At 22.9% G+C, this 23,780-nt stretch overlaps 5 protein-coding genes across 5 annotated transcripts; 4 read left to right on the top strand and 1 right to left on the bottom strand.

Moving 5' to 3' along the window:
- The first annotated feature begins 238 nt into the window (after window positions 1-238).
- On the top strand, window positions 239-1,754 carry LOC128951993 (KRR1 small subunit processome component homolog). The gene is made up of 2 exons (XM_054297312.1): window positions 239-399; window positions 461-1,754. Exons 1-2 carry the CDS (start codon window positions 378-380, stop codon window positions 1,540-1,542), a joined length of 1,104 nt encoding a protein of 367 aa, XP_054153287.1. The 5' UTR covers window positions 239-377; the 3' UTR covers window positions 1,543-1,754.
- A 6,457-nt stretch (window positions 1,755-8,211) lies between these two features.
- On the top strand, window positions 8,212-9,868 carry LOC128966521 (resistance to inhibitors of cholinesterase protein 3-like). The gene is made up of 5 exons (XM_054313371.1): window positions 8,212-8,359; window positions 9,079-9,158; window positions 9,237-9,374; window positions 9,466-9,691; window positions 9,861-9,868. Exons 1-5 carry the CDS (start codon window positions 8,212-8,214, stop codon window positions 9,866-9,868), a joined length of 600 nt encoding a protein of 199 aa, XP_054169346.1.
- Window positions 9,869-11,885: 2,017 nt separating this feature from the next.
- On the top strand, window positions 11,886-13,204 carry LOC128966520 (uncharacterized oxidoreductase SSP0419-like). Its single transcript, XM_054313370.1, has 6 exons — window positions 11,886-11,931; window positions 11,980-12,348; window positions 12,404-12,444; window positions 12,503-12,517; window positions 12,579-12,670; window positions 12,758-13,204. Exons 1-6 carry the CDS (start codon window positions 11,886-11,888, stop codon window positions 13,035-13,037), a joined length of 843 nt encoding a protein of 280 aa, XP_054169345.1. The 3' UTR covers window positions 13,038-13,204.
- A 216-nt stretch (window positions 13,205-13,420) lies between these two features.
- Window positions 13,421-16,103, top strand: LOC128952010 (zinc finger MYND domain-containing protein 11-like). Its single transcript, XM_054297332.1, has 3 exons — window positions 13,421-13,793; window positions 13,851-15,403; window positions 15,747-16,103. Exons 1-3 carry the CDS (start codon window positions 13,519-13,521, stop codon window positions 16,088-16,090), a joined length of 2,172 nt encoding a protein of 723 aa, XP_054153307.1. The 5' UTR covers window positions 13,421-13,518; the 3' UTR covers window positions 16,091-16,103.
- A 2,867-nt stretch (window positions 16,104-18,970) lies between these two features.
- LOC128952009 (L-xylulose reductase-like) lies at window positions 18,971-22,600 on the bottom strand. The gene is made up of 4 exons (XM_054297331.1): window positions 22,479-22,600; window positions 22,279-22,376; window positions 20,893-21,304; window positions 18,971-19,147 (listed from the first exon to the last, which is right to left on the bottom strand). The coding sequence occupies exons 1-4, from the start codon at window positions 22,528-22,530 to the stop codon at window positions 18,972-18,974; spliced, it is 738 nt and encodes a 245-aa protein (XP_054153306.1). The 5' UTR covers window positions 22,531-22,600; the 3' UTR covers window position 18,971.
- Window positions 22,601-23,780: the final 1,180 nt, after the last annotated feature.

Below are 23,780 nucleotides of genomic sequence, written 5' to 3'. Positions count from 1 at the left end.
ATTGGTTTCCAAACAGTTGGCGTCCATAGAGACGGATACACTTTAGGCGCACAAATTGGTGCCAATTGTTGACATTTTCCATAGACTTTAATAGCAAACAGTCTATAAAGTTATATTAATGCAGATATAGATTTGCATTGTTTTCAATACATTTCAATGCAAATCAATGGCAACATTGGTATCGACTGGAGTGACATCACTTGTAATCCATTAGAAAATATATTTATAACATATGTCTATAAAAATCACGTTTTCTATGATTTGATACAACACTTGACTTATATATTATATTATAAATAATTTAAGTTTTGATTGCAATTTGTTTGTTATGTTTTGTATTTACTATTATTAAAACATTTGACCACAGATTATATATAATGGCCAACGATTCACCAAACGGTAAGTTTTGACTTTATATTTGATATAATATTAATGATTAATTGATTGATTCAAATTGTAGCCGAGTTTGTGTCCAATCCATGGGCTATAGAGATACCGAAGTTTACTAAAGATGACAACAAATCGGGAATTTTGGTCGAAAGCTCTTTTGCTACACTTTTTCCGAAATATCGCGAAAAATACATAACGGAATGCTTTCCACTGATCAAAGAAGTGTTGAATGAAAACAACATTAAAGCTGAGTTGGATCTGATTGAAGGATCGATGACTGTGGCCACCACTCGACAGACATGGGATCCGTATATTATTATTAAAGCCAGAGATGTTATAAAATTATTGGCCAGAAGTGTTCCCTACGAACATGCGATCAAAGTGCTGGCGGATGAAGTGACGAGTGATATCATTAAAATCGGAACTTTGGTCAGAAATAAGGAACGATTTGTTAAACGAAGACAACGACTTATTGGACCCAACGGATCAACTTTGAAGGCCATCGAATTGTTAACCAATTGTTATGTCTTAGTTCAGGGAACAACTGTATCTGCAATTGGACCGCACAAAGGATTACAACACGTGAGGAAGATAGTGATCGATACAATGAAAAATATACATCCAGTATATAATATCAAAGCATTGATGATTAAAAGGGAATTAGCTAAAGATCCCAAACTCAAGAACGAAAGTTGGGATCGATTTTTACCACACTATAAGTCAAAGACTTTGTCGAAACGTAAACAACCAAAGGTTATTAAAAACAAGACTAAGAAGGATTACACACCATTCCCTCCGCCACAAACTGATAGCAAAATTGATAAACAATTGGCTTCTGGAGAGTATTTCCTTAAAGACAATGAAATGAAAGCTAAGAAAATGAAGGAAAAGTTTGAGAAAAAAGTTTCTGCAGAAGTGAAACGACAGGAGCGCCGAAACGCACCGTTTATTCCTCCAGAAGAGGCACCTAATGACAAGTCTAACTCACAAATTGAGTCATCAAATGTAAACATCGATAAATTTAAGAAAAAAATGAAAACATTTCAAAATAAGGGTTTTAACAGAAATGATGAGAAATCTAGTATTAGTAGACAACCAGTGGTCAGAAATAAAGATATTATGAATAATAAACAGAAAACTAAACACAAGTAATTGCTATTTGAAAAGATTTCATTGTTTTAAAGTCATAACAAATATCTTTTATTAATTGTTAAACTCATTTGCAATCAATATAATTATGTAATAAATATATTTTAGTTACATTTTAGTTACATTTATCGTACTGTATATAATTGATGTTCATTTACAGAGACAATCAATTTATTGTCATTAATGGATATTATTTATTGTATTGATTTTCAAGCTTTTGGTAGTACCGGTATATTTCTATGTATTGCACGTACAGTAATAACTTACTCTTTTATAATGTTATTTGAGATAAATTGATTAATTAATAAATTAAGATATATTTAAATTACTGGCAATTTTTAAAAACCATAAAGTAATATATTTTGTGGTTTATATAATTTAGATAAATATTTAGTATTATTTATATTAAATATATTGGGTAATTATGTTGGAGTACTTTATAGCATTTGCATGGGTTTTCAGCATAATTAGTCTATTCACTAGAAATTTAATATACGATATTTACAAATATTCAACTAATTTTCAAGTGTTTACTTTTTCTATACTTACAGTATTTGTCAGATAAAACTACTTTATTAATGTTAAGCCATTAGATGAAAAAATTATTTTTAATTACGGAATATTACAGAATTTTTATAGAAAAAAAGTTTGTGTCAGAAAAGTTTATTTCACTTAAAATTAGTTGTAAAATTTTAATTATTAAATTAATTACCATGTATATATAAATTTTATATCTATTTTGAATGTTAAATATAAAATACAATTATATTAATTATGTGTTTATGCATTTATTAAAAACAATTTTTAAAAATTATTATTACTGTATTGTTATACCTTATGCTATGTTAATCTTATAACTTAGAATTTATTATTATTATAATATTTTTAGTGAATTATATTTTTTAAAGTTTATATTCTAAATTACTTAAAATTTTTTGTTTTTAAGAAATTTGTAAAATAGGATAAAATAAATAATTATTTTTTTAAATGATAAAATATGAAATAATTTGTAAAATATAATAATAACAATGTATTCATAAGTCTTATTGTTAAATTTCAACTAATTTTCATGGTTTTCTTCTATTTATTAATTTATTAAACATTATTAAAATTATTTTAATCAATAAAATAATCTAAAAGAAAATTATAGTCAAAAATTTCTTGTATTTAAAATAATGCATTTTTATTAAAATATATTAATTTCCTGACAAAATCTTTAATTAATATTTGTAACTCAAAACTATGGTTATCATAATGTATGCAACAAACAGTGCATTAATTTGGAAGAAATAGATTTATTAAAAATAATGATAGCATATAACTGCATATATTATATTTTAGGGTTATTTTATTACTTATTATATTGATTTGAATTTTATGACATTTGAACATTTCATAAAAGTAGATAAAAATTAATATAAATTTGATTGAAACTAAAAGTCAACAAAATTGTCACTTTAGTGTTGTATGTATTATGTGTTTGATAGGCAGTCAGTCAGTCAGTCTGTTTGGGATAATCTTTGTATTTGAACTTAACTTTTGATCGATCGATTGAACCGTAATTCAAGACTAAGAGTAGTGGCGAATAGCGAGAGAGCACTGGTATATACTGTACTATACTGTATAATATGCTATACGAGTGGCAACAAAGTTGGAGTATTTATAAAGACATGAAAAAAGGTTTTCACGATTTAATATAATATAATAACCGATGATTTCGTTTTATACGACAATGAATTTTACTGATAGAGAGCTTACAAATGACACAATTGTTGTCAGTTTATTGATTCAACTGAATAGACACGACTTCGCGGATCAGAGACTAATGCTTGATCTCATCTATAATACTAACAATTTTATTTAAAGACATTTTTTGATCACCTGTGGAGCACTTCTGTCGACAATGGGTTGTGCGATCAGTAAAGTACATAAGCGTATCATTGATTCAACTAAAAACATTTCATCTGTTAATATTGAAGTCGTGGACATACATAGTCTAAGTTTATACTTTGCTAATGAAGATAATCCAAATCCAAAGTGTATTTTCATATTTGGTTTGTATTTATTGCTTATTATTATTATATTAAAATTAATTTATAATTATTAGTTAAATACAAAAGTTTTGTGTTTAGTTTTCCAATCATTAGTTAATTGCAATGCTTTTTATTACTAATTTTTTACATATTTTATAATAGATGTTATTCTATAATATTTATATAATAGATGTTATTCTATAATATTTATATAATACTAATATCTATTATATTTTTATGTCTGGTCTAAGTTTTTGATACTTTTACTACAAAATAATTTATTATACAATATTATATCTAAATGCTAATATATATTAAAAACATTTTTATTTCTATCAAATAAATAATACAAAAAGTGCATATTTAATGTAAACAATTGAATGTTTTTATGTTGTTATGCAATTTAATGCAAATGTAGTTTATTTAATGATTTAGAGAAAAGTTATTAGTGTGGTTTATTATTATTATATTTTATTATATATTCAATTTAAATATTAAATTACAGAATATTATTTTGTTATTTGAAAATATAATTTTATGATAATTAGGAATATAATTATTTATAATTAGGAATATTATTGAAATATGAATATTAATATTTAGGTGGTTCGGGATCTAATAAGGGAGAGTTTATTTGGCAGTTATTACAACAATACGAGAGTGTAGCCGACTCTGAGAACATTGCCTATCACTATATAGATGTGGAACAATTGATCATGGACAATTTAGGCAAACGTATCAAAAAACTAACACAAGATAAGTCAATGATCAGTCCCATCACTTTAACCAATAAATTACATAAAAATAACAATAATAATGAAATGGATAATATATCCGAACATAACGGACACAATAAGAGTCTGTCCGATGCAAATGTCAAGACTTTTACCATTAGCTCTGTTGACGATCTGAAGACAAAAATGTTGTTATACGCAAATGTTATCACTAATAGCTGGATCTTGAGTTTGATCACAAAAGAAATAGATAAGCTCGCAGTGGACTCTAAGGAAAGGGTGTTTATCATCAATTTGATACCGAATAGGATTAATCTGTTCCGTAACTGTCTATACCTCAAACAGGCGCCTAGTTTTGTAAACTTTCACTTTAGTTATATAGCTATTAATTTAATAAAAAATACGTCAAAGCGTAAGGACTTGGATCAGTTGACTAATAACTGCAACTATGATGAAGTCAATAATAATTTTATAAACTATTTCCGACTTATTAACAAATTAGTAGAGATTAAAGTGGATCTGAATCCGGCAAAAATTAAGTTAAAATTAACAAAAAATAGCAAAAACTCAATTAAGATTGAATCTAAAGATGATGTCTTGAGTTTAATATATGCGCCCAAAAGGGACGGAATGGAGATCGATATAAATGGCTTTGAATTCAACGATACCTCTAATAATAACAGTAATGATAATATTAATTGTAATAATAAGTCACAAAATGGTTTAACTTTTATGATAAGCAATGAGATTGAGATCGACGAGAACTATGCCTTTGTTTTTGACGAAAATGACTTCAGTGCCGGATATGTCAGAAAATTCACTCAATTTTATTGCAATCTTAAGGATTCAGTGAACAAATGCAGTGAACAAACATAAACTTATATATAGTACTGTATCTTAAATTACAATTCAGTTTAATATTAATCATTAATAATAATGTTGTTATTATTATATATTATAGTATTATTGTATACTATAGGAAATGATGTGGAAAACATGGATATAGATTAACTACGAAAAATTTGTAGCCTATTTTGAATTTAATATATTTTTAACTCTAACTCTATATTAAAACAAAGTCTAATAGTATTGGGGAACATAACAATAGTAAACTAGTATCAAAAATATTTCTATTAATATAAATCAATATTTTTTATTCTAAATGAAAAGTATCCCGTCCATTAGTTCTTAATTTTTGTTTTCAAAAAAAACATATTTAAAAAAAAAAGAAATAAAGTGCCGTTAATATTGATATAAAAAGTTAATTTTCTTGTCGTTTGTTATAACAATTATATAGTTTTATTGTTATAAATAATGATCTAAAATTTTGACTTATTTTTTAGATAATGTCAATATATTTGCCATCTTATTGGAAATATACTTCACTAATAAAAAATTGTTTCTATTATTTTTTATCACACAATAATATATATAATATTATATATACATAATATATTGTATATAATAAATTGCTAAAATAATAACTATTTATGTTTTTAAATATATAAAATGTCTATATTTTGAACATTATATTAACAATATCGTATATGACCTGAGTAAATTATATTTTGTTTGTTAAATTTTAATTGAATACTTTTTACAGATTCTTAACAATATATAAAACAAATTTATTATATAAATAATTGACATTTTTCTAATAAAATTGACATTTTGTAAAATTTTGTAAATATTATTTTATAACAAAAAAAACTTTAATTTAGAATAAATAGTTAAATTCAAATTGTATTTCTAAAAGAGTTTCAATAATTTATGTTATGTTGTATTTACAGTATATATAATGAAAAAATCGATTATAATGTTATTTTGTTGCACTCATTAAATATTTGCACAAAGATTTCTATTTTATAAAATTTTTAATAACGTGATTATACAAAATATTTTATGTGAATAAATATTATAAATTTGAATATTTATTATGTTTTATTAAACTTATACATGATTAATAACTGTATTAATGTATAGTATTAATTTTTTAATAAAGTAATATTATATTGTATATTTTTTATTTAATTTTACTTACAATGTATAGGTACTTCAAATTATAACGTATTTGTTTATACAATATTTTAATAATTAATTTTTTATTTTAAATCATTTTATTAAATATAAAATATTGATTATATAAAAAAAATTAATAATACTATTTTGATAACTTGTAAAAATTTTCAATTTATTTTATTATTTATTATAATTTATATTTGATTTATTTGATTTTCTATTTGTTTAATAAAAATTATCTATTATCTGCATTTCAAACATTAATAATGTTTATATATTTCAACAAGATTCCTTTAGTAAAAATTTGAAAAATTACATTTATATTAACTATCGTATATTCATGAACACTATAATTATGAAAAATGATTATATTTAGAAATATATTCTGTTTAGTAACAAAAAAGTAAATGAAATTTATAATATTGTTCTGAATTATACAATACATTAAAAAAATATTATGTTATTACAAAGTAAACATAAAATATCTGTATTATGCAAATAATGCAATTAAATTCCAGGTTAGTTATGTCGACTAACTAGTTATGTAAACAGTATTAAGACTGTATTTTTTACAGCAATAAATAAAACATATCGACATTATAAAATAACTACAGTATTTATTATGATTATAACATTATAATTTATTATACTGACATAACAATAGTGTGATTAATCTAGTATTGGTAAAAAAGAGAAATTTATAAAATAATAGAGAAATTTCTAGAAAGTTTCTAAAAGAAATTTCTATCTATGGGATCCCCATTTTAATTTTGTTATTTCAATATTTTTTATCTTGTACCATTATTATTACTAGTATTTTAATTATTAATTAAAGTAAAAATTAATTATAGTTAATTATATTTAACTATAATATAATAAAATGATGAATAAAATTTTACAAAACTGATTATTATTGGATAATTATACTTATTTATATAGGTATCCCATTTGTATAATATTATATGTACATTATTATGTCTCATTAATATATTTATAGTATTTCCAATAACTATAGATATGGGGATCCCATAGAATAACAATAAAGTTGAATTTCTATAGAAATTTATTCATGATAAATTTTCTAGAAACTTTCTCACGGAAATTTATTAGAAACTTTCTATTTGCCCACCTCTACTTATTATACACATGAGTGTAATTTTATATATACCGTAACTTATTTTATTATTAGCTTTAATAAAACCAACTTAATTGCACTGAATATAATTAAATATTAAACTATTTTTGAATAAAACATACAAATGTTTATTCTTAATGTATAAAAAAGTATCAACAATTATTTAACAAATTCTTTTATATTATAATAGTATTTTTAATTATTGTAAAAATATTTTTAAATAAAAATGCTGATTCTTGAATAATTTTTTTAATTATATAAATTTTAGTTATATTAAAATTGCAGTGTAAGCATTAACATTTTGAATAAACACTTTACATTGTATACTATAGAGTCTATAGTATAGACAATATTTAATATACAAATTGTAATACAATATACAATATTCTTGTTTAGTATTATAATTAATATTCAATATACAGTATTAGCTATATTTCGATAAATTAGGTGATTATATATAAATCTTATATAACAAAAGCTAAATATAAACTCAATAATAGGATTTGACTTTTTATCAAAACACAAATCAAGTGATGAATACATGTGCCCTCTCATAGATGCAGAGCTCCTTCTCTTGCATCCAAATCTTAAATATTTATTGATTTTAAAATATTAATGGATGTTTGGGATTATTGTTTATATTTTAGTTTAATAACAAAATCACTAATATATATCTAATATAATTATATAGACATTTTTAATTTATTAAAATTAAATCATTAATTTTGATTATATAATAATTTGAAAAATAATGGCTATAAATGAGTTAAGTAATAGCAAAAGTATTTGTGTGTTGGGTGTAGTTATATGTTGTTTTGCAATCCTTTGGCCTAAAATATTTCTACCGATGCTTCAGTCGACACTATCGATGACCAGTTCCCAACCCAATCAAAAAAAAGGTAATTTTTTAAATATTCAATTGTTATTCATAATTATTTTATTTTATATATAATTAAAATATTAATTCTTAACAATAAGTAATTTAGCAAAATACAATTATTTGAAAACAATATTATAGATATTATTAATAATTTAAATAATAAATATTAATGAAAAATGCATGCATGGAATGATAATATTAACATCTATTTAATATTAATATACTGTATAAAAATTAAATGCATAAATGATAATAAAAAATTCAATTAATTTATAATATCTAATTATTTATACAATAAAATTTTATACATAAATAAAACAATATAACAACAATATTAATGATATCTTTCGGAAAAATTATAATCATTATACAGAATTCAATTAGAATACTGTATATTAAACAAAATAACTATAAAATAAAAAAAATAATATTGAAATAAATTTTATATATCATGAATAAATATTAAACAATAATTAAATTATTTAAAAATTATTATTTAATTAAAAATATCTATAAAAACAAACAAAAATATTATATCTATTACTTAAACTGTAAAAATTTGTTTTTAAAATTAAATAGGGTATTTAAAATTCAAATACAAGTATAGCAAATAGAAATTTTCATGAGAAAATTTCTAATAAATTTATCATGATGAAACTATAGAATTTTTTATTTGTTATTATACTATGTAAATTAAGTTATTGTTATTAATAAATATATATTTGATCTAATATTTAGATGATATGTTAATACCTCCCCGAGTGAGGGAAGCCATGAGATTATCAGAGACATACCAATATCAACGTATACCGGGACGGGTATTATAACATATTAATTATATCATATATTCAATATATAAACTATAATATATAAACATTTATTATATACATTTGAAGCCACAATTTCAAAAAGAAAGTAAAATGACAACAAGTGATCAAAACAATTACAAACAATTTTCTGGAGGTCTCATGGGTTTAGTTATGCCTCTCTATACCATTGGTGTCATTGTATTCTTTGTCTATACAATATTTAAAGTATGTATAAAACATTAACCATTTATTAATATTATTAACATAATTACAATTTTAATTGAATATTAATTGAATTAATAACATTAACTATTAGATGCTTTTTAAAAACAAATCAGAAGAAAATGGTAAAACTAATGAAAATCCAATTTACGATAATTATAGAAAAGATTTTGAATATAAAAAATTTATGTCAAATGATGAAAATGATATCAGAGTTACAACTAAACAAATGACTAAAAGAAAAGCAGATTTTGATAATAAAACTGAAAGAAATGCTTATAAAAGAAACAAAATTATCACTAATTTCGACAAAGAAAAAGGTTTGTATTATTTAAATAATTGATTTTCTGTATTTAACTTATTATAGCTAATAAAAAATTGAGTCACTAAAATATTTGCTAATAAATCTTTACTAAGTTTATTACAATGTATTTTTATATTACTTAAAAATAAATATAAAAATAAATAAATGTTTTGATCGTTCAAAAGGAAAATAATAGTTGATAAGAAAATGCTCTTAAATTTATTTAAAAATAATTTAGATAATAAATAAATAGAATTATAGAAAATGATTTATTATAAACAAATTTTATTTAAATGATTTTAACATAAAATTTTTAAAAATAAGTAAAAGATTATTAAAAGCATAATAAGTTGATGTTATGATAATATTAATGAATGCTATTTTTAATGTAAACTCCGGACAGTTAGTCAATGACCACAATTACCGAAAAAACGACAAAATCATTATAAGAATAATTTATTTAAAAGTAAATAATAAATAAACATTTCTTAATTTTTAGTGTCTAATGCATTACTTGTGCTAATTCGAGATATGGAAAAATTTAAAGTACAACTAAAAGATAAGGATAAATATGATAATCAATTACAAGACATTGAATGTATAGAAAAGACAGCAAAACAATGTTTAAATGCAACAAAGGTTTGTCATAAATATGATATTCATTGTGCAAATTATATAACATATTGTTATATTAATAAATATAAGTTTTGATAAAAATAACAATTTATCGATCAATTATATAATATATTAACATTAGAATACAACTGTTTCTTTTTGTTGGTTTACAATATTTTATTACAAAATCAATATATTTTGCAATATATAAAATTTATTAATCGTTTTGATATTTTATTTTTAGACGAAAACTTGCAAACAGGAAACTAAAACAAATGAAATGAATGATGAAATCATTGATAATTATGTGGACAATGATAAAGAAAAAGAAAATATTGAAGATTTCGATGACAACAAATCAAATAAAGATGTATAATATCTATAAAAATTTCTTTATATTATAACATTTTTAAATTTAAAATTAGAAAATAATTATATAATTTAAATATAAGTACAAATCATTTCAGGAAATTGTATATATTTTAATCAATTATTAACTATTAGTGAGATAAAAATGAAACTTTATTATTTAGGTAAATGTATAATAAATATGATAAATAATGATTGAAAACACAAATATTAATAATATTGATACATATTATACATATTATTATATGTTTTATTCTATTTATTATAAATCCATGATTTTTATGTGTATTTATTTACGATATATTCTATTTCCTTAAATATCTAAACACTTAATGAATATAATTAATATTAGATACTATTAATAATATATTATATATAAATATACAATAATATAATAACTTATTAATCTTTTAAAAATATAAATAATATATTTTATAGAAAACAGAATCAGAAGAAATCGATTGTAAATCTGAAGAAATAGATGAAGAATTTACGCCATATTTAGATAATGACAATAAAAACAATGATTATGAAGAAGTCAACGAAATTGATTCACAAATTTGGGAAAAATTATTGCAAGAAATGCAAAATATAAGACATCTTAAAGAAGAATAATTGAAACAACAATAATAAGTTTAAAACAATTGATTGCCAAAAATTAGGCAAATATTATATTATATTTAATTTATAGATATTGTACTGTAAACTATACATATAAACAATTACATTAATAATCATTGTTCTCTATAATCACGATTTCCATTATTTTTAGCTGACTTTTTACAAAATTATAATATTAAAACGTTTCAATTAAAATAATAATAATTGAACCACTATTTAGTTGTAGCAGTAAATGTTATGGTTGTCTTATGAGGATATTTTAGTGACACTAAATTAAACATAATCAACATAATCATGCGTATAGATAAAAATATAATTTTTAGTTCATTTTACAATTAAATATTATTAATGATTTATTAATTATAGATGAATAATAGCGCGAAAAAGTAAGTTTATTTGAATTAAATAGCAATTAATTATAACTATATGTATAGTCTTATAAATTAAAAGGTGTTTCCATAAAATTCAAGGATATTTGTTATACAAATGAAAAGTAAAATAAATTCAAGTTTTAATTACAAGACATTATTAAAGAATCTCTTCATTAATAAGTTTCAATAGTTTGAGTTATTTATTAAATCATTTGATAACAAAATATTAAAAATATGTCAAATTGTCGAGATTTCAATCAAAAAGTTGCTCTCATTACTGGTTTGTATGACTTATTTATTACGATATCCACTAAAATCTAAAACTTAGGCTCGAGTTCGGGAATCGGTGAAGAAATAGCGCTATACTTATCAAGTTTGGGCGCACAGGTAGTCATCACCGGTAGAGATGAGGACAAAGTCCGGTCTGTTGCTGAACGATGTCGGGAACTGTCACTTCAGAAAGTGTTGGAAGTGATGGCAGATCTAAGTAAATACGAAGACATCGAAAGATTGATCTATGAAACGATCGATGAGTTCGGAAAACTTGACATTTTGGTCAATTGTGCCGGTGTTTCGCAGATAACTCCCATTACAAGTCCCGATCTCATGATATTTTACGACGAAATAATGTCCGTAAATGTTAAGTCAATACTGTATTTGTCGAGTCTTTCGGTTCCCTATTTAGAAAAAACCAAAGGTTTGTCTCAATAATGTTATCTCTTATTGGATTTCAAATCAATTCATATCTTAAGGCAATATTGTCAACGTTTCCAGTGTTTGTGGTATACGACCCGTAAGTAAAACAATTAAATTTGTTTTATTTAATATTAATTTAAACTATCATTCAATAGTTGGGACCACTTATGGTATGAATCAAGTGTTATATTAAACTATATTAAGACGTTTAACAATCTAATCAATGGTCAGGTCTTCTGTATGAGTAAATCGGCGTTAGATATGTTAACACAATGTTTGGCACAAGAGTTGGGACCAAAAGGCATTCGTGTCAATAGTATTAAGTGAGACCTAACTGTTTCAATGACATACCTGACCACTAATAAAATTAAGACTAATGTTTTGTATGATACATGTATTTTGGTGGTCAGTCCGGCATCAATACAGACACCGATGTACGACAAGTTCGGGATCGAGTCCTTCAGTTTGGACACAATTATCGAAATGTCGGCCAAGAACTACCCGTTGGCCCGAATCGGTCAGCCCATCGATTGCGCCAAAGCCGTGGCATACTTGGCCTCCGATGACGCCTCCTTTATATCAGGAGTGTTGATGCCAGTGGACGGCGCATCCATTTATGCCAATATGACGGCACCTCTTAGTGACCACAATCACGACAACCAATCAAACACTGATTGTTACACTCATTGATAACCAATCGATAAACACGTGTTTCAATCAATTGCTTACTATTTGTCTCTTACTATGAAATCTTCAATATTTTTGGTGTTAATTGTAAATCACGTGTCAATCGAATGCAAATCACTATTGTATTGATTGTGACCTCAATTTGGTTTACTATTGAATGTAATATACATTTCAATACTTAATATTAATTTCTATGTATTTCGTCATTCTATTAATTTCTATCATTTCATAAATTACGTCAATCAGGGGTTTAATTATATTAAGCAAAATTGTGTACAAATGTATAGCAATTGTTAACGCATTTTATGCGCTATTTTGTTGCGATTAATGTCTAACCAATAAAATTAATGCTTTTATAAATCCAAACAATAAGTTATATAATAATAATATGCGAAACAATTGACTAAATATTAATAAAAATAATTTGCAAAACAATTGATTGATTGAATGTATTGTTTGATTTGATTGTCTATTGTGTGTTGAAATGTCAACCCCTTCGACATCACACGCGCGTCAACAGCACGTGTTAGGTCAGCCCAATGACCTGTTAAAGGTTATTGTGGTGATCAACAATATACTGGCCAACAACGATGACTGGCCACAAGTGGTCAGCAAATTAGAGTTAAAGAGATGGTTCATCAATAAAGTAACGGAAGTGTTTGATGGCACCGGAGAGAAGGCCATCGATGAATGCATAGACATTGCCATCGATTATGGATTCATTAAAACTCAAATGAATGAGTCGACCAAACAATTCAGGTAAGGATTGATTTGTCATTAATATGACAACGGATTGTCAAATCCATTCGTCTTCAGATATCTCACCCGAAGTCATGAAGAGTTGAAGACAACACATGACTGGTTTTGTTTTGATTGCGATATATTGGTCGACAAGAGGTCTTCACTATTCTTGAAATGTCTTCTTTGCTTTCGTGTATTTCATCGAAAATGTGTCAATTATGACGACAGCGCTGACTATATCTGTCCATTCTGTAAGCGCATCGAAGAATGGGAAGCCGACGGATGTGTTGGCAAACAAAAGGTATCTCAAGATCGAGTAAATCGATTGATTGGATTTTTGTTGAGTTTTGTTAAGTCGAAAATGAAAAACAAAGTGAAAAAACTTGATCTTAATGTCAATAACAACAGCAAACTAATTATGTTTAAGAAAATGGATTTAACAGTTATGGCAAACAAAGCAAATGATAATAAATACAAGAGTCTCTCTAAACTGGAAGACGACTTCTTTATATTTATGCACAATCTTCACATAACTTCTATTGACTTTGAAAACACAGACATTTACACAAACTTTGCTGATTTGAGAGTCTATTTGGTTAAAGAGTTGGAACAAATGCGATACTGTGTTGACTGTTATGAAAGATCTAACGATAAGGAATTGAGAGAAACTGATCCGTTATGGTTTTGCATACCATGTGTTCCGCCACATAAAGTAGTATTTGTTAAATCAAAGGGTTTTCCATTCTCTCCGGCGAAAGTGATTAACATAAATGAAGAAAAGAGGACATTATCCGTGCGATACTTTGATAAAGAGTACCGAAGAGCTGATAACGTTAAAGAGTCACAAATTGAGTTAACAACTAATAAAGCCATTAGAGATCAATTAGAAAATAACAAAAATATGAATAAATCACTTGAATTGCTTAAAAAGTACGAAGAATTGCATAAAAATGTATTAATTACTCAAAATATTTTTACAACTATTTCGAAACCTGAAGTAAATGAGTTGTCAGGTATTGAAGATTCTATTGAGTCGGTTGTCAAACAAAGTGGTCGAAAACGAGGCCGAAAACCAAAACCTAAATTAAATAAACCAACAGTTAATAGAAATTGTTTTAATTCTGAAAAAAATATTTTACAGAAAAAATTTATTGATTTCAGCGATTCGTCCAATTCGTTAAGTCCTAAACAATCACAAGTTATGCCTTCAAGTCATACACCAACACAAGTCAACTGTAGTGATAACTCTTTACTTCAAACACCTGTAACATCTGATAAGAGAAGATCTGGAAGAATAATTACTAAAAAGATAGATAAAGAAAACATTAAGAATGAAGAGAAAACTATTGAACAAACTAATGGATCAAATGAACAAATGGAAAATAATATCAATTCAGAAATAGAAAATAAAATTGATGTCATTGAAGAAGAAGAAGAAGACATGGAAATTGATGTTATAACCAATAATGTCACTGAAATAGTTGATCCCAAACCAGCTATTGATGAGATAGAAACAGTTGATTCATCCGAAATGATTGTCCATAATTTGACTGCAATTAATTTGAACAATAATATGTCACCAAATGAAATAAAAACAGATGTCCAATCAAACAGTCAACAAAATAACGGTAATTATGTTTATACAATATTATAATTATAATTAGATTAATTATTGTAAAAATTTATTTAAAAAGTTACTAAATATATTTAATGATAATTACCAGTAATAGTTTTAAGTCAAGTAACTTTTAAATCTATTAATTAAAATCATTTTTCTTTTTACATTATCGGTAATTAATTAATAGTATATATAATTATATATCTGATTTAACTATAATTATTTCAAGGTTATCTATTTTAGAAGTATTGCCTCATTATTTTGATTGAAAGCCATTTTATTTTCTTCAATATTTTAATTTCTCTAAATTTTGTTATAATTTGTTATATATATTATCTAAATGATGGTAACAGACGAACGCATCGATAAACTGCTTACAGATTTTGACAATTCTGGCGAAGAATTTAAGACAAAGATGACGGATATAATGTCAATGACGGAGGGATCAGATGAACGCATAGATCCCAAGACATTGAAAGAAAAACTGATTGTTTTGAACTATTATTGGGACAAACAATTAGAGTTGTCAAAGAAGGTAATCAATGATCTCAAAAGTCAATTGATTGACTCAAAGACTCGCGACTGGTGTGTCGTTTGTCGAAAGGAAGCTCTTTATTATTGCTGTCACAGAAAGTATTGTTCAAAAGAGTGTCAAACCAAGGATTGGATAATTCATTACAAATATTGCGATAATTGAAAATTAATTAACTAATGCATAGAAATTTATTTATTTTTTGAATTATTATAAATCATTAATTAATCAAATTTTTATATTTCATATTATTCCTTAAGTAATTAGACTGCTATATAAATTTGTTAAAAATTGTTTTTACATATCAAATAAATGTATTCTAACTAAAGTACATTATCTATTGTTTCATTTATATAATTATACTCTGCTTTAATACTTAAATAGTGTTTTGTTTTTAATTATTACATTGTTATAAATTAATAATTAAATTGTAAATCACGATTAACTATTAATAATTGTTAATGCAATTAATTGAAAAGTAAATAATGTTATGTTATTATAATTATTGATTTTAAAGATAATTTTGAATATTCTACAAAATTATTTTGTTAAATTGATTTCTCAAAATAAAAATATTGATATTGATAAAATATTTTTTAAATTGATTTCAATTATTAATGTAATAAAGTGTAAGATATTTTTATTTTTTGTTAATTGATTTAAAGATAAGATTATAATATAAAATGTATGATATGATGGAAATTAATACTCTATACTTAACTTTCAAATATATAAATTATAGTATAGAACCTATACTATAGGATATCAATTTTTATGTACATCAAAAATGTTCAATTTTTAATTAATTTTTAAAGTTAAGATACAGTAAGTTTAAGGATTTACTTCATAATTACTTTACATGTCTATTATAACAGTAAAAATTATTAATTTGTTTTTAACAATTTGCTAAATAATGTACAACATTTAAAATTAAACAGGTTTTTATAAAATGTATATTTTATGTGCAATTAAACTAATTTTTAAAAATTGAAACCAAATCGCAAGTGAGAAATGACAAAAATCTCTAACCATTTCGGTTTCGGTTTCAATCAATTTTTAAAATCTCTAATTTGCACAATAATTATTATTAATTTATTATTGTTAAATATTGATTAAAATATGTATATATATAATATGTTAAAAATAAAATATAAAATATTATTAACAATGTTTAATTTTTACAAATAATCAAATAAATTTTTTTACACATCAGTCTAAAAATTATTAAATAATCAAAAAACTTTAACTAAAGCGGATGTTTGCATTTGTCGTATAATTCATGAATTTATTATAGTTTTCATAAACATTTGTAGTAAAAAACTTATAAAATAATTGAATTTTTAAAAAGTATTTATTATAAATAAAAAACAGTTTATTATTTACAGCAACTGATCAATTGGTGAAAAAAATGGATTTACAGATTTTGGAAAGAGAGCTATATCTTCACTGCAAACCAATTCGGGATCAGATTCTCTGCAAAGTTTTGGACAGAGAATGTCTTATTGAAGAAAGTGATGTCTGTTTAGTGATGGCAGTCGGAGATCCAACCTATAAGAATAAATACGGATATTTGATTGAAGTTAACATCAATAAAGGAGACCGTGTTTTAGTGCCCCGAAAGGTCAGACGTATTACCGCCGATATAACCACTGATTACTTTATTGTCTCAATGTTTGATATCTTAAGTTTCTGGAAATAATCTTTTAATTACATTTTTATATAATTAAATAAAATTAATTATAATAACATTGTTTTATAATTACTAATATTATACAATAGCTTTAGAATTATAATTTTAAAAACTTATATTTAATATTATTTTAATTAAATATATTTATTTGTTATAATTATTATTTGTTATTAACTAGTTTTGCAATTTAACTTTAGCATACTTTACTATTGTGTTACTAAAGTTAAATAAATCAAAAAATATATTCCCTTTAAATAAATAAGAAAGTTTTAAATAAATTTATGGTTTATTTGATTTTAACCCAATAAAGCAAATAAAATATGATTTATTTGCTTAAATAAAATTCCTAAATAATGGTATTAGTTTTATTTTACCATAAATGTAATTCACAAAATACAGTATTATTAAATTGAAGCTCTTATAAAATACAGTCAAGTTTTTTAATAGTGTTTCAATTTTTCGATTATAATTTACAATTTATTTGTTAATATAATCCACACTCAAGATTGAAAACAATGGCTTATATGTCACCACAAACTTACTATTCGGATGAAGTCTTGGAAAAGGCTTTGATAGCCCATATGAAACCCAATCGTGATATAGTTTTGTGTAAAGTAGTCGACAGGTGTGCACTGATTGAGGAGACGGACATATGTGTGGTCATTGCAATCGGTGCTCCAACTTATATGAGTGAAAAGGAACGGGTGGTCGAAATGCTGGTCAAAAAAGGTGATCACGTTTTGGTGCCGAGAAAAATACGAAGAATTACTGCAGAAATTACTACTAATTATTTTTTGGTCAGTATGTTTGACATACTCTCTCTCTGGATCTAAATAAATGACATTTTTAATAAATATTCAGTTATTTATTATTAAATTATATCAAAATTTATATAAATAATATTAATACTAAAATATTATTTAACTAATACAGTTGTATTATACCGTATATATACATATATATATATATATATATATATATATATATGTGTATATATATGTATTAAAATTATTATATTGAGTATATATATACTTTAATAATATTTATTTTTCGTTTTTCATAAAATCGTTAAATTAACATAATAACTTTAGTTAATTTTATTAATATAAATAATTTTAAAATTTTGTTATAATAAATTTATTTTAAATAAATAATTTATATTTTATATAAATTATTAATAACATAAACATATTTTATATTATAATATGGTTTTTATAATTATATAATTAAAAAATTGATGTAAATTTCCTAAATGTTTTTTTTACTAATAAAAAACCAAATTAAAAATCTAGTTTACAAAAATTTAACAAAAAATATATTTAAAAATAATTATACGTAAAACCAATTAATTGATGATTAAGTTGCAAGAAATCCTCCGTCAACTGGAAGTGTGACCCCAGTTATCATAGACGACCTCTCACTCAACAGGAAGACCACAGCATCGGCCACTTCTTCGGGTTCGGCAAACCTTCCCATTGGTATTCTAGACTTCATTGCTCCCGAAACAACGGGATCTGCCCAAACTATTTTTGCTATTATTTTAAGTTAATTATTTATATTAGTAATTCACATTAAATTTTGTTTTAATAAAAATAAAAAATTATTCCAAGTTTTTTGTATTCTAAAAATAAATAATAAAATAATAGTATTAGTAATAATAATATTCTATATAAAAATTAAATTTTATATCTCTAAAACTGTTTTTTAAGTTATATATAATATTTTTAATATTTTAATTATTTTTCAGTGTTTAATTTTAAAAATTACTTAAATATTGTATTATTTTTTAGCACTTTAACTTATAAAAATAAATTATTAATCTATTATATAGTATTTTATGATGTTATAAGTTATGACAACTATTTCTTATAACTAAAAATTCTAAAAAAATAATATAAAATATCGATAATATCATTCATATATATAATTGCTTTCAAATTACATACAAAAATTTTAAATAATGAATAGTATTATTTATAATGTTAATATAGAGTGTATAAAAACATGAAAAATATTATTTGATATGTTTGTGTGAATTTATTCATATAAATTTATTAAAGTGCTAATCCATAGCAACAAGATTTAAACAAAATTAGTTTTATAAATAAATCTATATTAACCTCAATATATATTTTATCGAAAATAAATTTTGATTTTCATAATTGATAGTTTTGTTAAATTTTCCTCATTATTTATCTAAACAAAACTAAACAAATTTTTAATTAATAAAATTTTCAATAAATTTCCATAAAATTTTGTCAATTATTTAGTAAGAAAGTTATACAGCATTTTGTTATATTATATATAATAACTTCTAGTCTATAGTATATTAGTAATCAATTTTTTAAGCACTTTAACAAACATTGTTAACTATTATCTAAACATATGTTAAATTAAGATACATTTTTAAATAATTGTGCCTTGGTCAAATATTACAGTATATAAAATAACTCATCTTATTATTAATTTAAACACACAATACTGTATATAACGGTATGATATTTATTGAAATTTAAAAGTTTAAAGTAATCCTTAAGAGGCACTAAAATATACTAATTATAAATAAAATATATTTTTAAAAAATATCATCTAATTGTGTTTTACAGTAGTTTCTAGTGTTTGTATGAAAATAGTTTAATTTTTTAATTATAAAAAATATTCAATTTTTTTTGGAAAATAAATTAAATCATTATTATTAATATTTATTAATAACTATACTATTATATACTGTATATAAATATATATATATATATATATATATATATATTATAATATAATTATATTATACTAACACAGTGTGAATACTGTATAGCAGTGATTAAAATTGAGGCTTTAATTTTCAAATAGTAATGACGATATGTATATATTGATAAAAAATTATTACACTGTGAAAAAATAATTGATCGTAAAAATTGAACAAATTATTATACAAAATAAATAATTAATAACAACAACACAAATACCGTATTTCTGAGTCAACATTATTCCCATATGGAAACACTGTATTGTATGGGGAATACGGTATTTGTATGGAAACAAAGTTTTCATTGTATAGTATGTATGACCAGATATATGAATATAACCTAATATATTGATGAATAGGACATATTTAGGTAATTTATCTTATTTTTATAATTAAAATCACAATTAAATACTAATTATTACAGATTCTAATAAATATATTATACAAATAATTTGAGTAATAGATAATTGTTTACTTGTATTTGATTGATGTATTGAAATACAATTAATAATTGAAAAATGAGTTAATATTCACCCAAATCGGTCCAAACGACTGTTGGATTGACTGCATTGACTCTGATGTGATGTTGGGCTAACTCGAGTGCCATAACTCTAGTGATCTGATCGACGGCTCCTTTGGTCGCACAGTAGACCACATGATCTTTAAGAGCTCTCATACTTGACTGACTCGATATGTTGACAATCACTCCCTTTGTCTTAGTTTTGATCCACTGTTGAGCCACTGTTTGAGAGATATTGATGAGAGCGTTGACATTAAGTGACAATTGTCTGTCCACTGCCTGTTGTGTGACCGCACCGACCGATTCAAGCAAACAAATGCCGGCGCTATTCACTAATAGATCTATTCTTGAGATACAATTCAAGGCTTTTATAACAGCATTCCAGTCGTTTAAATCAACGCAAATCGTCTCAATATTTCCCACAAACTAATTGTTTTGTCAAATATTTTTTGTTATTCAAAAATTATGAATTTATTTAATATTAAATTAGTATCAAATTAAACATTTTTATAAAATAAATAAATTTCAATTTTGATTTAATCTAAAACTTTTTATATAAACTAATTCTATATATTTTGATCGATTGTCTGCATTATTATGTTTCACAATACAGTATTTATAATAATTTATTTATTCATTTGGATAACCAATAAATTAATAATCAATTTTATATAAAAATATTGTTAAATTGTTAATCTATCCTTAAAACATAAAATATCTTTAAAAATTAAATTCAAGCAACAATATTATTAATAATATAATAACATTAATAAATTAAGTAACGATTTTATTTTATCATATTTCAAAACTGTATACAAATTTTAATAATAATATCTAGTTTTATAAATATAAGTACTAATATTTTTTTTTGTTTTTTGAAACTTTAAATCAATAAACATTATTAAAATTCCCACAAATTGTATAGATAATATTGATTTATACTTAAAAATTAATTTAGCAAATATTTGAAATGATTGATTTGTATAAAATAATTATTTGCATAATTTGTTTAATTTATATATTTATTACTAATTATTAATCTAATATGAGCAGTAAACTCATTAAAAATTTAGATAAACTTGTAATTTTAATTAAACAAAATAATAATCAGAAAATTCAGTGTTAGACGATATTTAACCATCATTTGGGGCATCAGATTATAAAATTAACTTTTTATATATAATACAATTGTAAAACAATTTATGGTAATATCATTTAGAAAAATAACAATATATGAGAATTTTGTTAATAATAATATGAATACGAATACGAATTATTAATTGCTAATTATTTATTTTTTATAAAATAACACAAATTAAAAACAAAAAAAAACATTTGTGTCAAATGACACACGGATTACACATTTTATTATAAATAATATAATGATAGTCAAAGCAAACCTCTTCGTTCAATAACCTCAACTGATCCGACCTCACGTCCAAAGCTATGACAAAACCTTTGCAATCAATTACTTTCTTGATTAACGCTTTTCCAATACCTTTCAATTATATATATATAAAAAATATATTACAATAAAATTTACGTTAATTTTTGGTTGTTTCTAATTAATTGATTGATGAATCAAATTTGTTGAACTTACCCCCACAGGCACCAGTTATTAGTACTCTTTTTGCAGTTAATGCTATTTCCATTATTATTTAAAAATATTGTTTTACTAGTATTTTATTAAAGTTACATCAAAAACAGTTTAACAATTTATAAACTATCATAGATTTGAAACAGAAAATACTTGTACTAAACTCAGTGATATCGCATAATCTAATATTATTTGTTACATATTTATAAACATTATAAATTATAATTATCAGTAAATAGACTTTTTGTTTTATAAACTAAGACAGCTTTAAATTTATTAGTGATATAAATTAAAATATTAGATATCAGTTAAATCTGAATATTATATTAAACAAAAATACTGTTTTTTAGTTTTTATCATAACTGAATAAAAAATTTATTAAATCAAATTATATGGTTAAAAATACTAATTTAATTAAAAATAATTAAATATTAACAGAAAGTAAAAATTTAGATAAATTTTTTTGATTAAATTAATAAAAAACAAAACGAAAAAAAATAACAATAACAATAATAATAATAAATAAAAATAATTATAAAATTTTATATTAAACAAAAATATGTTATAATGAATAATATTGTATAATATTTATAACTGTTATTATTTGCATACTCTATATTTTGTATATTAATCGTGCAAATTTAATTTTAATATTAATAACCATTAATATTATATAGATTTATGTCCCGATATAACAAATATAACAAATATAATAGATATAATCTCAATATATTTCAAGAAAATTTAGTTTTTGAAGATAACAATTAAATAATAAATCATTTATTGAATGTTTTTATATTATTAGTCAATAATTATATGTTTGTCTTTAACTATAAAACCACAAAAAAGAAATTCAATAATATTTAATTACTTTATGTAATGACCAACAAAATTTAATTTAGCAAAAAATAAATATAATTATTTTTTATTTTTTTTATTTACAAACAATTTTAAAGCAATATAGCATGGTTAACATCAATTATCATATTTATATTTATTTATATCACATTAAAATTATTGTTTTTCTAAAGATTATTATGATGTTATTACTTATTAAAATCAATTATATTTATTTGAAGAGTATATAATATAAATCACAAATTATTAAGTATGTAATGATGTTTTTGTATATATGATTATATTAATTTAATCGTGTATATAAAAATTTATTATTTTTTATAAAGTAATTTTAACTGTATTATGTTCAGTAGATAATTTTATTAAATGATAGTTAAAAAATAATAAGATTAATATTTATAAGTAAATTTATGCATTGAAAACTATATATTATATATCTTTTTATTA

The sequence above is a fragment of the Oppia nitens genome, unplaced genomic scaffold (assembly GCF_028296485.1).
Source record: "Oppia nitens isolate AA-2021 unplaced genomic scaffold, nextdenovo-longstitch-racon4-pilon3 scaffold1_pilon_pilon_pilon, whole genome shotgun sequence".
NCBI lineage: Eukaryota > Metazoa > Arthropoda > Arachnida > Sarcoptiformes > Oppiidae > Oppia > Oppia nitens.
This window is presented reverse-complemented; position numbering and strand designations above follow the sequence as displayed.

Excerpts from the sequence above, each read along its gene's own strand:
- LOC128951993 (XM_054297312.1), top strand. The coding sequence starts at position 378 with ATGGCCAACGATTCACCAAACG. Across the intron at positions 400-460 it reads GGCCAACGATTCACCAAACG|CCGAGTTTGTGTCCAATCCA; the intron begins GTAAGTTTTGAC and ends TTCAAATTGTAG.
- LOC128966521 (XM_054313371.1), top strand. The coding sequence starts at position 8,212 with ATGGCTATAAATGAGTTAAGTAATAGCAAAAGTATTTGTGTGTTGGGT. Across the intron at positions 9,159-9,236 it reads ATCAACGTATACCGGGACGG|CCACAATTTCAAAAAGAAAG; the intron begins GTATTATAACAT and ends ATACATTTGAAG. Across the intron at positions 9,375-9,465 it reads TTGTCTATACAATATTTAAA|ATGCTTTTTAAAAACAAATC; the intron begins GTATGTATAAAA and ends ATTAACTATTAG.
- LOC128966520 (XM_054313370.1), top strand. The coding sequence starts at position 11,886 with ATGTCAAATTGTCGAGATTTCAATCAAAAAGTTGCTCTCATTACTG. Across the intron at positions 11,932-11,979 it reads AAAAGTTGCTCTCATTACTG|GCTCGAGTTCGGGAATCGGT; the intron begins GTTTGTATGACT and ends TCTAAAACTTAG. Across the intron at positions 12,349-12,403 it reads CTATTTAGAAAAAACCAAAG|GCAATATTGTCAACGTTTCC; the intron begins GTTTGTCTCAAT and ends TCATATCTTAAG.
- LOC128952010 (XM_054297332.1), top strand. The coding sequence starts at position 13,519 with ATGTCAACCCCTTCGACATCACACGCGCGTCAACAGCACGTGTTAGGT. Across the intron at positions 13,794-13,850 it reads GAGTCGACCAAACAATTCAG|ATATCTCACCCGAAGTCATG; the intron begins GTAAGGATTGAT and ends ATTCGTCTTCAG. Across the intron at positions 15,404-15,746 it reads AAACAGTCAACAAAATAACG|ACGAACGCATCGATAAACTG; the intron begins GTAATTATGTTT and ends TGATGGTAACAG.
- LOC128952009 (XM_054297331.1), bottom strand. The coding sequence starts at position 22,530 with ATGGAAATAGCATTAACTGCAAAAAGAGTACTAATAACTGGTGCCTGT. Across the intron at positions 21,305-22,278 it reads TGAGGTTATTGAACGAAGAG|TTTGTGGGAAATATTGAGAC; the intron begins GTTTGCTTTGAC and ends CAAAACAATTAG. Across the intron at positions 19,148-20,892 it reads AGTCGTTTGGACCGATTTGG|CAAAAATAGTTTGGGCAGAT; the intron begins GTGAATATTAAC and ends TTAAAATAATAG.